Below are 15431 nucleotides of genomic sequence, written 5' to 3'. Positions count from 1 at the left end.
TCTATAAGCTAAAGAGATATCTCCATAAGCTAAAGAGATATCTCTCTATGCTAGAGAGATATCTCTCATTTTGAAAGAAAAATTTATTTTACGAATAAATAGTAAAAGGGCTTGCCATATATGAGTCGTGCAGCATAGTGGTTAACGCGTTAGTCTCAAAACAGTATGCTATTGATACTTCCGATTTTTATTGCTAGGGTTCGAATCCCACGAATACCATCTAATAATTTTATGAAAGATAATTTCAATAATAAGAAGTTAATTTAAATACTCAATTCACATACTGAATATGATTTCTTAATATCTGACGCTATAGGCATTCTGCCCGCCTTGTTCGCCAATCTTCTTAAAATAAAAAGAAGAACAAAGAAATCACGGACCCTTGGAAACGCCAAAGGTGGGATAGGTGCCTGTGAGAAGTAAATTCGGGAGGTCAACATTACCGCTACATTGCTAAAATTTTCAACTCATTACCGCTACATTCTTTCAGATTTTCGACCGATCATTACCGCTACATTTTCAGGGACGTAGCAACAGGGGGGCCTGCCCCCCACTTTTTTCCCAACATTACCTTTACTATTGAAAATGCCTATTGAAAGGTTGGTTGCCCCCCCTTCTTACCATAGTATAATGATATCATTATACCAAGGCATTTGACCTGGTCAGTAGGCAAGGTCTCTTTACCCTGCTACAGAGGATTGGATGCCCTCCAAAGCTCCTGAGGATAATCTCGTCTTTTTATGAAGACATGCAAGGCACCGTCCAGTATGATGGTTTATCCTCAGATCCCTTCCCCATCAAAAGCGGCGTAAACAAGGATGCGTACTAGCCCCAACGCTTTTTGGCATATTCTTTTCCCTGCTGCTGTCATACGCATTTGATCAATCAGATGACGGCGTGTATCTTCACACCAGAAGTGACGGAAGCCTCTTCAACCTTGCGCGTCTCCGAGCAAAAACCAAAGTACGCAAGGTCCTAATCAGAGAGATGCTCTTTGAAGCTGATGATGCCGCCTTGACTGCACACACAGAGCAGGCACTACAACGACTCATCGACCGCTTTTCTAATGCATGCGATGAGTTTGCTCTCACCATCAGCTTCAAAAAGACCAACATTATGGGCCAGGACGTCTGCTGCACTCCCAAAATCTCCATCGACGAACATATCCTTGAAGTTCTGGATTCATTCACCTACCTTGAGTCCACCATATCAAGTAACCTGTCCTTGGATACAGAGCTAAATAAACGCATTGGAAGAGCAGCATCAGTAATGGCTCGGCTGGGAAAACGTATATGGGACAACGCCATGCTGACAACAAACACCAGGATAGTGGTATACAAGGCCTGCGTACTCAGCACGCTCCTGTACGGCAGCGAAGCCTGGACCCTGTACTCTCGCCAAAAGCGTCGATTCAACACGTACCTTCCACATGCGTTGCCTCAGAAGAATTTTAGGCATCAGCTGGCAGGATCATGTCACCAACAAGGACGTATTGAGACAGTCAGGGTTACCCAGTTTGTTTGCCTTGCTTAGCCAGAGGCCCATTGAGATGGCTTGGTCACGTAAGCCGCATGGACAACGGCCATATACCGAAGGACGTGCTGTACGGAGAGCTGGCAACTGGATCAAGACCTACAGGAAGGCCTGTTCTTCGCTACAAGGATGTCCTAAAACGTGACATGAGGGCCGGAGACATCGACCCGGCGTGTTGGGAAGCAGTGGCTGCTGACCGAAATCGATGGAGGCATGCTGTCAAGGCAGGCCTCCAACTCAGTGAAAAGAGGAGGGAAGAACACTGGGATGAGAGAAGACAGCGCAGACGACAAAGAGTAGCTTCAGTCCCGGTACAGCCAAGCGAGCAATTCATCTGTGCGAACTGCAACAAAGCATGCCGCTTCAAAATCGGACTTTACAGCCACAGTCGGCGCTGTCACTCGACCACAGACTGATCCTGATCCTTGGCACGATCTCCATTGTCTCCTGAGACAGAAGGATGCCAACAATAATGATATCAAGGATATGTAGTGTTGTATGGAAAAAAATGTAAGAGAAAGGAAGATGGCCTTGAGAAAAAGTTAGCCACTACCCTCCGCCCCCCAGGAAATAGGATTTTCGAGTTTGGGCTATTTCCTTTTTTTTTTTACTTGTCAACTTTTCAGGTAAGTAATTTTTTTTTCTCTGGTTGCCCCCCCCTTTCAAAAACGATGCTACGTGCCTGATTTTTCCGACCAAAAACAACTCATTACTGCTACATATGGCACGCCAAATTCACAAAAATGAGCTAAACCTAGTTTCACAATTGATAAACTAGGTTTATCGACTGTAAACTATAGTTTACAAATTGTAAACTATAGTTAACGATTCGTTAAGTATAGTTTTCATCTGTAAAACTATATTTAACGGTTGTTAACTATAGTTTACGAATGCTAATATAAGTTTATCTGTCTGTAATAAAACGTAAACAATAGATTTTGTTGATAAACATAGATTCACGTCTGTAAACTATAGTTTACGATCGTTAACTATAGTTAAGAGTTGTAAACCATAATTTACAAATCGTGAAACTGTATTTATCAGATAATTATGGCACGCCAAATTCACAAAATATGAGACAAACCTAGTTTCACATTTGATAAACTAGGTTTGTCGACTGTAAACTATAGTTTACAAACCGTGAACTATAGCTAACGATTCGTTAAGTATAGTTTTCATCTGTAAAACTATATTTAACGGTTGTTAACTATAGTTTACGAATGCTAGTATAAGTTTATCTGTCTGTAATAAAACGTAAACAATATATTTTGTTGATAAACATAGATTCACGTTTGTAAACTATAGTTTACGATCGTTAACTATAGTTAAGAGTTGTAAACCATAATTTACAAATCGTGAAACTGTATTTATCAGATAATTATGGCACGCCAAATTCACAAAAATAAGACAAACCTAGTTTCACATTTGATAAACTAGGTTTGTCGACTGTAAACTATAGTTTACAAACCGTGAACTATAGCTAACGATTCGTTAAGTATAGTTTTCATCTGTAAAACTATATTTAACGGTTGTTAACTATAGTTTACGAATGCTAGTATAAGTTTATCTGTCTGTAATAAAACGTAAACAATAGATTTTGTTGATAAACATAGATTCACGTCTGTAAACTATAGTTTACGATCGTTAACTATAGTTAAGAGTTGTAAACCATAATTTACAAATCGTGAAACTGTATTTATCAGATAATTATCGCACGCCAAATTCACAAAAATGAGACAAACCTAGTTTCACATTTGATAAACTAGTTTTATCGACTGTAAACTATAGTTTACAAACCGTGAATTATAGTTAACGATTCGTTAAGTATAGTTTTCATCTGTAAAACTATATTTAACGGTTGTTAACTATAGTTTACGAATGATAATCTAAGTTTATCTGTCTGTAACAAGCGTTAACAATAGATTTTGTTGATAAACATAGATTCACGTTTGTAAACTATAGTTTACAATCGTAAACTATAGTTAAGAGTTGTTAATCATAGTTTCACAAATCGTGAAACTATATTTATCAGATCGTTAACTATAGTTAACGGTTTGTAAACCATAGTTTACAAATCGTGAAACTGTATTTATCAGATAATCTATGTTTTGCAATCGCAAATGATAGTTTTCGGTGTTAAGTATAGTTTACGGTTGTGAAACATAGATTATCGCGTTTAGGGACTCCGACCCTCAGCCAGGAAGGACAACTCTTTAATTTAATTCAAAAAGTCTTAAAATAAAGCTTAAAAATTAAATATTTTCATGCAATAATTTTCATTACATGCCTCTCAATGTGCTTCAAGGTTCTTTGCAAAGCTCCATAAATCACTTCTAATTTCATATCATGTTAATAAACATTGGTATCTAAAAATGCTTTTTCGGGATAAAAATTTCTACTCTTAATTAGACCTTTCTAGGAAGTTCAAAGAACCTTGAAGCACATTGAGAGGCGTATAATGAAAATTGTTGCATGAAAAGATTTAATTTTCAAGCTTCATTTAAAGACTTTTTGAATTAAATCATAAATTAAAGAGTTGTCTTTCCTAGATGAGGGTCGGATGTAAAATATAGATTCCATAGCTACATATTGAATCAGCCCAAAACAACTCATTAGGTACCGCTACATATCGATTTAGCCAGGTATGGTTCTATGTTGTCCTTACAGAACAGTTATGTTTGCTGCAGACCTGCTGCAAATTTGCCGCAAGTCTGCGACAAACAAATTTGTTTGCAGGAAGAAAAAAAATCATGTTCGCAGCTAGCTGCAACCTTTCTGCGAACATTGTGGCTTTTTGCTGCAAGCTTGCTGCAAATTCGCAGAAACTTGTCTCTTCGCAGAAAGCTTGCAGGAAACTTAAACCATCAGATATTGTTCGCAAGAAGCTTGCAGGAAACTTTGACCATCAGATATTGTTTGCAAGAAGCTTGCAGGAAACTTTAACCATCAGATATTGTTCGCGAAAAGCTTGCAGGAAACTTAAACCATCAGATATTGTTCGCGAAAAGCTTGCAGGAAACTTAAACCATCAGATATTGTTCGCGAGAAGCTTGCAGGAAATGACCACATTCACTCACCGTGAGCTTTCTTTTCTCAAAATGATATTAAATGATAGCTTAATAATTGGTTTAGTCAAAATATTATTCATCCTCGCTATGACAGGGGTCTATCTGCAGAAACTGGTTTTATGTATAATCTTTGACCATAGACCAAATTATAAAATCATGACGCTGTAAAATTTCTGCAGCTACTAGGCGTCCCGAGTCGACATTTCAACGCATTGACAGTGAGAGGATAAATGTTATGCAGCAATAAGTTGCACATTATGTATGCAAACAAGGTCTCTACAATTTATATCAACTGTAGAGAAATCACGTCTTTATTATTCGTGTTGAGGTTACATAATATTAGCTGGAGTTAGTGCAAGTCACGTAAGTATTCTATTAAGATTTGCAAAAGAAAATAGAGTGAAGTGAGACGACCATTGAATTGACCGAAATATCTTAGATCAACAGAATTGAACTAGCCTAGTGAGGGTCAATTGGTTTAAGGCCGAAAATACACGATGTCCAGTGTACAAATACACATTGCCCTGGGAGCTTATATCTAGTTCTGTGGTATCTCCAGGCTTCGTTAAAATATCGTTTTTAATCCAGTGATAAATTATTAGAACAATTGGTAAATATGTACAATCATGTAGATTAGAATTGTAAAATTAAAATCTTTAGCACGTGAAGTAATTAACAGATAGATGCTTGCTTTTAAAAGTAGGTCATGAGCTGGAAAGTGAAAGTATATATATTTAAAAGTAACAAAATGATGTCTCATATAATATTATGAAGAAAAGGCGTTTCCCTTTCTTTGTTGACTTACTCTGAATAGATATATGAATTAGAAGTCAATGATAACAGGATAATTAAGGCTTTAATGAAAAGATGGGTTAAAGATCTATACTAGTAACCCATTTTCAATACAAATACATAAACATCTGTACATGTACTGATCGGTGTAGTTCTCTTTTAAAACGTATTCACATATACGAGGGTTGATCCAAAAGTAATGTCACAGTGTCCATATCTTTCATATTTTGCGTCATATTATCAATTTAAATACAATATACCAAAATATGCACAAATATAAATCTTATTAACTTTTAAATTTTTCTTTGCATGTAATAATGTTTATTTGAATTTATTTTATAAGTGTTTAAAACATAGAGCATATAGGGGGTGTCGCCGCGTCACAACCGAACGTCACGTTTTAAAGTGTATTTTTCTTAGAATGAAAAGAACAAACACATTATAAAGATTCTAATAATACACATTATCTCCCAATTTTTTAAAAGAGACAATTCACGTCGTTTTCTAGTCTTTAATTGAAAATTAAATGGCAGCATTGGTATTTGTGATCATAAACATTGATGTTTTACTCTGTTGAATTGAATTAAGGAATTGTCGAAATCGGAAAAAACGGATCGACGAGTTGTACTGCATTTTTGCTTCAAAATATGGGAATCATCACTAGCGACAGTTACGTTAATTAATCAGACTCACAGAATAAAGAATGTAAGATACTTATTTATAGATGGTTTCAGCAATTTTGGGCGGGTGATGGGTCATTGAATGATCAGCAGAGGACAAGAAGACCGAAAGATAGGAGATCGGACGGAAACGTTCAATGGTGTCTGACGTTGTCAAAAAAGACAGACTGATATAGTAACATGCATGTGAAATTTTAATTTTGTCTTATGCTACTGTTCAAACAATTTGACAGACGGCTTATTTATGAAAAGAGTGAGTGTACCAAGAATTCTTAAAGAAAGTGAAATTGGTGAAAGCGTTTGCGAATCACAAATACGGCTTATTTATGAAAAGAGTGAGTGTACCAAGAATTCTTAAAGAAAGTGAAATTGGTGAAAGCGTTTGCGAATCACAAATATTTTAATGAAACGAAGGGGAAACGCTTAAAAGTATGACGGCATGTATCCGTCATATGACGTTATATTTATGTGCGGCGACTACCATAAACGCACATTGTTTAAAATCCGATATTTTGGAAAGGATACATCATATTCCTTTGATTTTTTTCAGGTCTGATTTGAAATGAATAAAACTTCCATCACATATAATTTTGTTGTTTTACGTCGATTGATAGCAATTTTATCAAAGTTGTGACATTACTTTTGGATCAACCCTCGTACATGTAGGAGATTTGCATGAGTTCAAAAGTCCTCAAAACTTGAGTCAAAATTAAACCTTGTCAATTTTAAGATGCTTTGGAATATTTACTGATCTCATCTTTCTTTTAATTTTTAGGGATATTAGTCCACGAGTCATTCATTAGTTCTGACAATGAGCAATATAACAGACTACAATGAGGTTTGTAAGACGTACGACAAGAGGAGAAGAGCAGCGGACGCCTACGTTCACAAATCCCTGATGGAGAATTTTACTGGAAAGAGTATTCGTGTAAGATATAATGAATAGATTTGCATTGGAAGTTTTGTAATGTTTATATATACACCTTCAAAACGAACATATGAAAAGAATGGCTTAACTCAATTCCTGTTTACAATTTTGCAGACTTTATTGCAGCCCGGAGGACCGGGCTGCTCTATACATATAAGATTAAGTGTTGGTTTATGGGGATTGAGGTGGGAGAAGTTATTCAGAATTAAAGGTTTTCTAAACATAAAAAGATTGTTAATCAGAATGTTCTTTCCCATTATAAATTACGAGATACATAATATATTTACTTCCATAAAGTGAATCTGTAAAAATATACATGTTTTTCATATTTAATATATAAAGTTGCTTATCATTTACTTTCGAAAAAACGACAGGTCCCTCTTTTTAGAACATCGATTTTACACGACCGCTTCAGCAAACGCTCAGCGCCAAATAGTGACTGCAAATAATAAGGAGTAATTTGAAGTCATGGATTATGTTGTATGATTGATTGATTGTATATTGTTTAACGTCCCTCTCGAGAATTTTTCACTCATATGGAGACGCCACCATATGCCGGTGGAGAGCTGCAAATTTTGTCTTTTACTTGGCTATAAGGGGTATTGAACAGGGAGGGATCTTTTTTTCGTGCCAGCACCTACTGCGACATTGGACCTCGGTTTATACAGTCTCATCCGAAGCTCTAACCACTATACGCCACATTGGCGACTATGTTGTATGTAATAAACGTATAATTATTTTTCGTAAACGTCACTTCCGAGGTAATGTGAATAGTACTACGCAGCCGCCAAGTCATTGAACTGCAAGTAGCCGGAGCGAGTAGACGTGGTCTTACTTGCTCGATCATTGTTGATATATTTTTACATATTGACGAGATCAATATATTCTTAGAACTTTATCAGAGTTCATTATCGTTTCTGACGTGGTCAGATCAGTATTCGGGGGCGATTTTGTCTGACGTGGTCAGATATTTTTTCATCGGTTTTGAAAGTTCAAACCACGTGCGTCATGGCGGACGTTCCTATCCCTGACGATGATAAAGCACCGGTCAAGGGAAAGAAAAAAGCCCCGAACAAATCATCGTCTTCGGAGAAGACACCGTCTAACTTACGTTCGTCGTCGAGTTCGTCGACTTCGACTGGCACTTCCACGTGTTCTCGTGGTCATGGCGGAGAACATGATAGTTCCGCGCCAAATAACGAGAATGAGATTCTCAACATATTAAAAGCGATTCAAGAGAATCAAAAGAAACAAGACGATCGTATGACAGAGCTTGAACATCTGTATGATTATGATTACCAAGAATATGAAGATCATCAGGACGATACCCCGGACGAACCGGGTACTTCCGGTGAAGCGGCTTCGAGGAAGCGCGCATTAGACGAGATTCTGACTGATACGGAAAACAAGTACGTCAATGCCGGTAAGAAACTTAAAGTTAAAGAGACTTGTGATAAACCGATTGATGATGAACTAGCTAATCTCGTGACAGACTGGTTCCGAGAGGGAATCGAGGAAGAACGATATAATGAGCTTCTAAAAACGACAAATCGTCCTGAAAACTGTTCAGCATTAGTGACTGTGAAAACTAACCAAATGGTTTGGAATTTTTTGAGCCCAACTACAAAATCTTCCGATAAGAAGATGCAAAATGTTCAGACTTCGTTGATCAAGGGTGCTTGTGCACTCACTAAAATGACTTATTTGCTCGGTAAGTGTGACATTCCCGAGATTTTGGACCTTTTGGGAAATGCTATGGAATCATTGGCATTGCTGGGGCATGCTAACAGACAGTTGTGTATGTTGCGTAGAGAATTTATGAAACCTGATATGAAGGGTGAATATACTCACCTTTGTAGTCATAATTTAAAGTATACAGACTATTTGTTTGGTGACGATGTCCCTAAAACTGTAAAAGACATCACAGATTGTTCCAAAATCAGCAACAAAATTGGTATCGGATATAGAGGGAGCTTCCGTGGTCGCTTTATGAGAGGACGATCACGTGGACGCTTTTTCCGAGGAGCTGCAAGGGGTCGTGGATCCTACTCGAATGCTGCATCCTTCTCATCTGATTCAAAAAACTACCAGCGAAGAGGCTTGCAGAGTCGCCTCCAGAAGTAGTTGAAAAGGTATGTGAATTTAGAGCAGGTGTACTAAAAATTTCATTTCTGAATGGAAAGAGTTAACATCAGATAAAAGTATACCGTATAATCCCTATTAACCGCCCCGGGCGCTTACAAAATTGCGGAAAGGGGGCAGTTATTTTTATATTCTAGTTAAAATTTTGAATGTCATATTTTAACTTCAAGAAATCTTTTGAAAAAAAAAAACAAGTAACAGAGAACCACTAAAAACTGTCTATCCTTCCTTTAAATTACAATATGCTATATGACTCATTTTCCCACTTCGAAATTAGGGAATCGACAAGGAGAAGAAATTTTGTACTTGTATTTTTAACTTTCACTTTCAGAAATACATGATTAGGTCGTTCTAAAAATCTTTTACTTTCAAGAATATTTGATGTATGAGTTACCTAATAACAAAGTTTCATTTTCACTTTCTTCATTATGGCGGACTTTTGATACGATTCTGGATGATTTTGATCACTGTACAGGGGGCCCTTATTTCCTGACAATTGAAAAAGACCCAGGGGGGGGGGGGGCGCTTATAGGGGTAGGGGCGGTTAATAGGGATTATACGGTATTAGATATTGTGAAAGGTTGTCACTTGGAATTTAAAGATGATAAAATTCCTGTACAAAATTCAAAACCTTTTGAGCCACGTTTTAGTTCAGCTGAATCATGTGTGATTGACAAAGAAATTAAATCTTTATTAGATATGAATGTAACTGAAGAATTGTCTAAAAATGTAGACCTTAGTGATGGTTTCATTTCCACTGTTTTCACTAGACCTAAAAAGAATGGTAGTTATAGAGTCATTTTGAACCTGAAAGAATTTAACAAAAACATTGTGTATCACCATTTTAAAATGGATACTTTTGAGAGTGCTCTTGATTTGGTGACTCAAGGTTGTTATTTTGCTAGTGTTGACTTTAGCAATGCATACTATAGTGTCAGTGTGGCAGAGGAACATAGAAAGTTTCTTAGATTCATATGGAAAAATAAGATTTATCAGTATACTTGTCTCGCTCAAGGGTTAGCTAGTGCACCTAGACTCTTTACAAAACTACTGAAGCCTGTTTTTGCAACACTTAGAAGATTAGGACATGTCATTATTGGGTATATTGATGACTCGTTACTGATTGGCAATTGTATTAAAGAGTGTTTAGATCATGTTTCTGAAACTTTAGCCCTAGTAGAGAGTTTAGGGTTTGTAGTCAATTATGAGAAGTCTGTTCTCACACCTAGCACAAAAATCATTTTCTTAGGAAATGTTATTGATTCTGAATTGATGATAGTTTATCTTACTGAAGAAAGAAAGGAATCTATTTTAGAGGCATGTAAAAAATTACAAACAAAATCAAGAGAAAAAATTAGAGAAGTTGCAAAGGTCATTGGACTGGTCGAGGCTAGTTTTTCAGCCGTAGAATTTGGTCAGCTGTTTTATCGTGATATGGAAAGAGCAAAAACTGATGCACTTGTACAATCACAACATGACTATGATGCTTTCATGATTATAACAAAAGAAATGAAATTAGAATTAGATTGGTGGATTTCTAATATTTCTTCATCAGTAAGAAGAATTTTGCATGAACCCTATGATCTTACAATAACTTCTGATGCTTCTCATCTTGGATGGGGTGCTGTTATGAATGAATTGAAATCAGGGGGTAGATGGACAACAGATGAATCTGAAAATCATATCAATTACTTGGAATTATTAGCCTGCTTTTTTGGGTTAAAGTGCTTTTGTTCTGATGTAACAAATAAAAATGTCAAATTATTTATGGACAATACCACAGCTATTTCCTACATCAATAACATGGGTGGTATTAGTTCTAAAAAATGTGATAAACTTGCAAAAGAAATTTGGCTATGGAGTATGAGTAGGGATCTGTGGTTAAGTGCATGGCACATTCCTGGTAAAGATAATTTGATAGCAGATATGATGTCGCGCAAATTTGATGATCAAATAGAATGGATGTTGAACAAATCTGTGTTCCATAAAATTGTTTTAAGATGGGAACAACCTGAAATTGATTTGTTTGCTACAAGGATGAATAAGCAAATTGATGTATATTGTTCTTGGCATCCAGATCCAGATGCCCGTTATGTTAATGCATTTAGTTTTTCATGGGCAAACATTTATGGTTATCTTAATCCTCCTTTCAGCCTGATTGGACGTGTGGTGAGGAAGATTTGTCAGGACCAAGCAGAGTGTGTACTGGTGGCTCCAGTGTGGCCAACGCAGCCATGGTTCAATCGTGTGTTAGAAAAACTGGTGGATCATCCGGTGATTTTACCTGTGATGGACAATCTGTTGACACTTCCAGGCACAGATGTGCAGCATCCTCTGAAAGACTCGTTAGTGCTGATGGCATGTCGATTGTCCGGTTGCAGTACCAAAAACGAGGAATTTCTCATCAAGCAGCCTCGATCCTTTTGGCATCATGGAAGTCGGGAACCAAGAAACAATATAAAACATTTTATACGAGATGGTTTCAGTACTGTAGTGAAAAATCGATTGATCCATTTTGTACAACTATAGAAACTGTTATTGAATTTTTAGCACATCTTTTTAGCTTAGGTTTAGGGTATAGTGCTATTAATACTGCCCGAGGGGCTTTATCTTCTGTTGGACTGATTTTTGATGGGTTTACTGTTGGATGTCATCCACTTGTTATACGATTTATGAAGGGTGTTTTTAATTTGAGACCATCAAAATCCCGATGTGTACATACTTGGGATGCATCTATTGTTATCAAGTATTTGAGAAAATTGTCACCTGTAAAATAAGTTTGAAAGATTTGACACTGAAGTTAGTTATGTTAATTAGTTTAATTTGTGCAAGTCGAGTACAAACTATTTCATGCATGAAACTTAGTAATATGACGAGAAGAAAAAATAGCTTTGTTTTTACTTTTAGTGATTTATTGAAAACATGTAGACCAAACAGTAGTATGTCTGACTTGGTTTTGAAATCATATCCTCCAGATAGGAGGCTTTGTGTATATATTGTTTTATGTGAATACTTATCAAGGACTGCAAGAATTAGAAATAAGTGTGATTCACTTTTTATCAGTTATGTACAACCACACAAGGAAGTATCAAGAGATACTGTTGCCCGTTGGATAAGAACAGTGATGTGTTCTGCAGGTGTTGATACTACTATTTTTAAGGCTCATAGTGTTAGATCTGCATCAGCATCTAAAGCAAAAGAGAACTTTGTTCCTGTCGATGATATTTTGTCCAAAGTAGGCTGGTCTAATGTCGAAACCTTAAGAAAGTTTTATGACAAACCTGTGCTGAATGATGATAAATATGCAAATGCTGTTTTAAAATTAAAATAAAGAATTTGATTTCAGTTTAAAAAATTTTTTGTTTTGTGCTTTAAAGATTCACATTATCTCGGAAGTGACGTTTACGAAAAATAATTAGGAAATTAAACGAGACTTACCTTGGTAAAGGCGAAGTTTGATTCCAATTATTGGAGTAAGTAAAAGGCACTGTAGAGATAAGGTGCCTCCCTCCCACCCTGCAGGTGGTGAATGTATTATTTGAAATTATTAGTGAAATGAATTTGGGTTTGATGTTTTGTTGCAAATCGATCAACCCAAAAAATTTTAGCTTTGAAGCAATGACTTGGCGGCTGCGCAGTACTATTCACCTTATCTCTACAGTGCCTTTTATTTACTCCAATAATTGGAATCAAACTTCGCCTTTACCAAGGTAAGTCTCGTTTAATTTCCTAATTTTTTCTCATTTTACAGGACATGGATATTCTTGACGCTGGCTGTGGGACAGGAAACTACGCGAGATATTTCCTGGACCACGAACCCCGCAGTTTTACTCTTGTTGACGCCAGTGACGGGATGCTTAGCGTGGCCAGAGAGAAACTACAGTCCCCAAATCTGAAGACCAAGCTTAGCTTCAAAACAGGAGTGCTTCCGAATATTCCTTTTGAAGATAATTCTTTTGACAGCGTTATGATGAATATGGTACTTAAAAATAGTTTTTCTTATTCTTGTATTTGTTCCTTAAATGAACTTCTTAGGCATTCTTAACATACTGCTCAATATTTTCCTAAAAAATTGAAGCTATTTCATATTTTTCTTCGAGATACCGTATTTGGAATTATGTTATCACTCATTGAAATCTTTTCCAAGTCTTTCGTCGTTTATCTCAGCAATACAAAAGTCATCAGCATTATAAACTGAATAATCCTCAACACGTCAATATATTCTCCATTATTAAAAAAATACTTTTTTTTCCTAATATTATATTAGGTACTTCATCATTTAGAGATAAATCCTGATGGAAAATCGTATCCAAACATAGCTAAAACGTTGAAAGAAGATTATCGAGTTTTAAAACCAAGAGGTGTGTTGACCGTTACCACTGTAACTCCTGAGCAAGTAGAGGCCCACTGGTTTGCTCATTTGGTTCCAGGACCATTGAAACAATACGCCAAGAAATTCCCCTATCATAAGCAGATGAAAGACATGTTGAACGAGGCTGGGTTTACACTGAAGGCGGCTCTCAACACGTTAACAACAGATTATCACCCCGGACACGATAACTTGGAGGGACCGTTACAAGAAGATTGGAGGAAGGATTTGTCATTTTGGGACACGTGCTCTGAGACCGAAATTCAAGACATGGTGCAGAGGGTGCAGAAAATGAAGGAGGAAGGAACTCTGCGTGACTTTTATGACACTCACGAGAAAATTCACATATTCGGGGCATTGCAAATTCTTGCCGCCCAAAAATAAATGTTAAATGGTTATGTAGTTGAGCTATATAGTTTGTCGATGAGCATGCACTGTAAGATCCTCTTGAATTTTTATAAATGGGTATATTGTATAATAAAAAACACATTATTGATTTCAGCTTTGAATTATAAAAACGTGTAATTTTTTTTACATGATAAGGACATACTGTTCGGATGCGTGTATTCAAAAGACATTTACAGGTTTACAGTGTATTTCTTGATGATGGCAGCGATTTTCACAAACACTGGTAAAAGGTGAAAGGAATCTGGGGTATTATTGTTGCATAATATTGCCATTTAGTACGAGTAGCAAGCAATGTGGAAGCGTGGGGTACATAAACTTAAAAAAAACAATGGTTTAAAATTTCAGTCTGATGAATGCTTGAACAACAGTACAAAGCAAATAAGGTATCTATAAAAATGGGAATACCATACTAGTAATTAATTTTTCTATTACAAATAACTCTGAACATTGAATTTTCTTCATCTTCAAAGCAAATTTTTATAAATTTATTTGATCTACTTAGATAAAACTACTTGTAACTGAAAAGACTAGATTGCATTTCTGGAAGCGTAACTGTCGAGGGCAAGAATGATGTGCTTACTAGGGAAGTTTTACATGGTTTCAGATGACGACAGAAGAATTCATCAATCTGATATTAAAGACACTGCAGACAAGAATTCATGAGACTTGAAATGAATTAAAAAATGGATGCAGTGCTAGATCTTTAATATGTAACACCACCCCTAAAAAACGACAAGAAAAATCCCTATATAGTTGTTTATCGGAAGGAAGCATGTAGACACAAACATGTAAATGCCCAAACAATTCTATGTATTTGGATGATAGCATCACTTTTGTCAGGAAGTCGAATAGTGTAAGGGGTATTTGAGGTAGGTTTGTATGACTTTTTTCATATAATTTGAAAATAAATATAATAGACAATCTCAGCGTATGATAAACGAAGACAGAAATATCCATAAGGCATGTAGTAAATACAGAACACTTAAAAGTGGGAAATAATGATTGCTTTTTTTAAAAAAATAAGTTCACCTAACATTATATCCTAAAATCTCTAGGATGATAGAAGTCATTAACAATTTAGGAAAGGTTGCGGAAAGCGGCGAATAGTATATGGTATGAAGTATTTCTCATTTAACATGTATCTATTGATTTTTCACCGTGGAACAATAAAATTCATTTCTAAGAAATTTGTTAATGTAAAAAAGTTACCGTTTATTTGACCATTTTCAAAATTATATGAAAAATTCCAGAATATGGACCATGAAGACAGAAAGGCGTTTGAAGCCAACGCCCGAGTTTTCTCTGGCGGTCTAAATAAACAAATCATCGACTACTACAACAACTGGGAAGATTACGAAATGGTAACTATACATTAACAAATTTCTTAGAAATGAATTTTATTGTTCCACAGTGAAAAAAAATTGTTTGTAGATTTTCTATTGGTAAAGTCATATTAGCCAAAGATCATAAATATATTAAATTTACAACCAATTTGAGACATTTGAATCCAA

General features: G+C 36.1%; 1 protein-coding gene across 2 annotated transcripts; it reads left to right on the top strand.

Moving 5' to 3' along the window:
* The first annotated feature begins 4910 nt into the window (after positions 1-4910).
* LOC134263913 (ubiquinone/menaquinone biosynthesis C-methyltransferase UbiE-like) lies at positions 4911-14009 on the top strand. Of its 2 annotated transcripts, none has more exons than XM_062746268.1 (4): positions 4911-4964; positions 6849-7001; positions 12895-13122; positions 13411-14009. In XM_062746268.1, exons 2-4 carry the CDS (start codon positions 6885-6887, stop codon positions 13894-13896), a joined length of 831 nt encoding a protein of 276 aa, XP_062602252.1. In that variant the 5' UTR covers positions 4911-4964; positions 6849-6884; the 3' UTR covers positions 13897-14009. The 2 variants fall into 2 exon arrangements, with proteins under 2 accessions (XP_062602252.1, XP_062602253.1); XM_062746269.1 differs by lacking the exon at positions 4911-4964 and adding an exon at positions 5107-5211.
* The last annotated feature ends 1422 nt before the right edge of the window (positions 14010-15431 follow it).

Source organism: Saccostrea cucullata, unplaced genomic scaffold (genome assembly GCF_032062105.1).
Source record: "Saccostrea cucullata isolate Sc308-1 unplaced genomic scaffold, CSIRO_AGI_Scuc_v1 ctg1126, whole genome shotgun sequence".
Lineage (NCBI taxonomy): Eukaryota > Metazoa > Mollusca > Bivalvia > Ostreida > Ostreidae > Saccostrea > Saccostrea cuccullata.
Note: the sequence above shows the minus strand (reverse complement) of the source record. Positions and strands in the feature narration are given on the sequence as shown.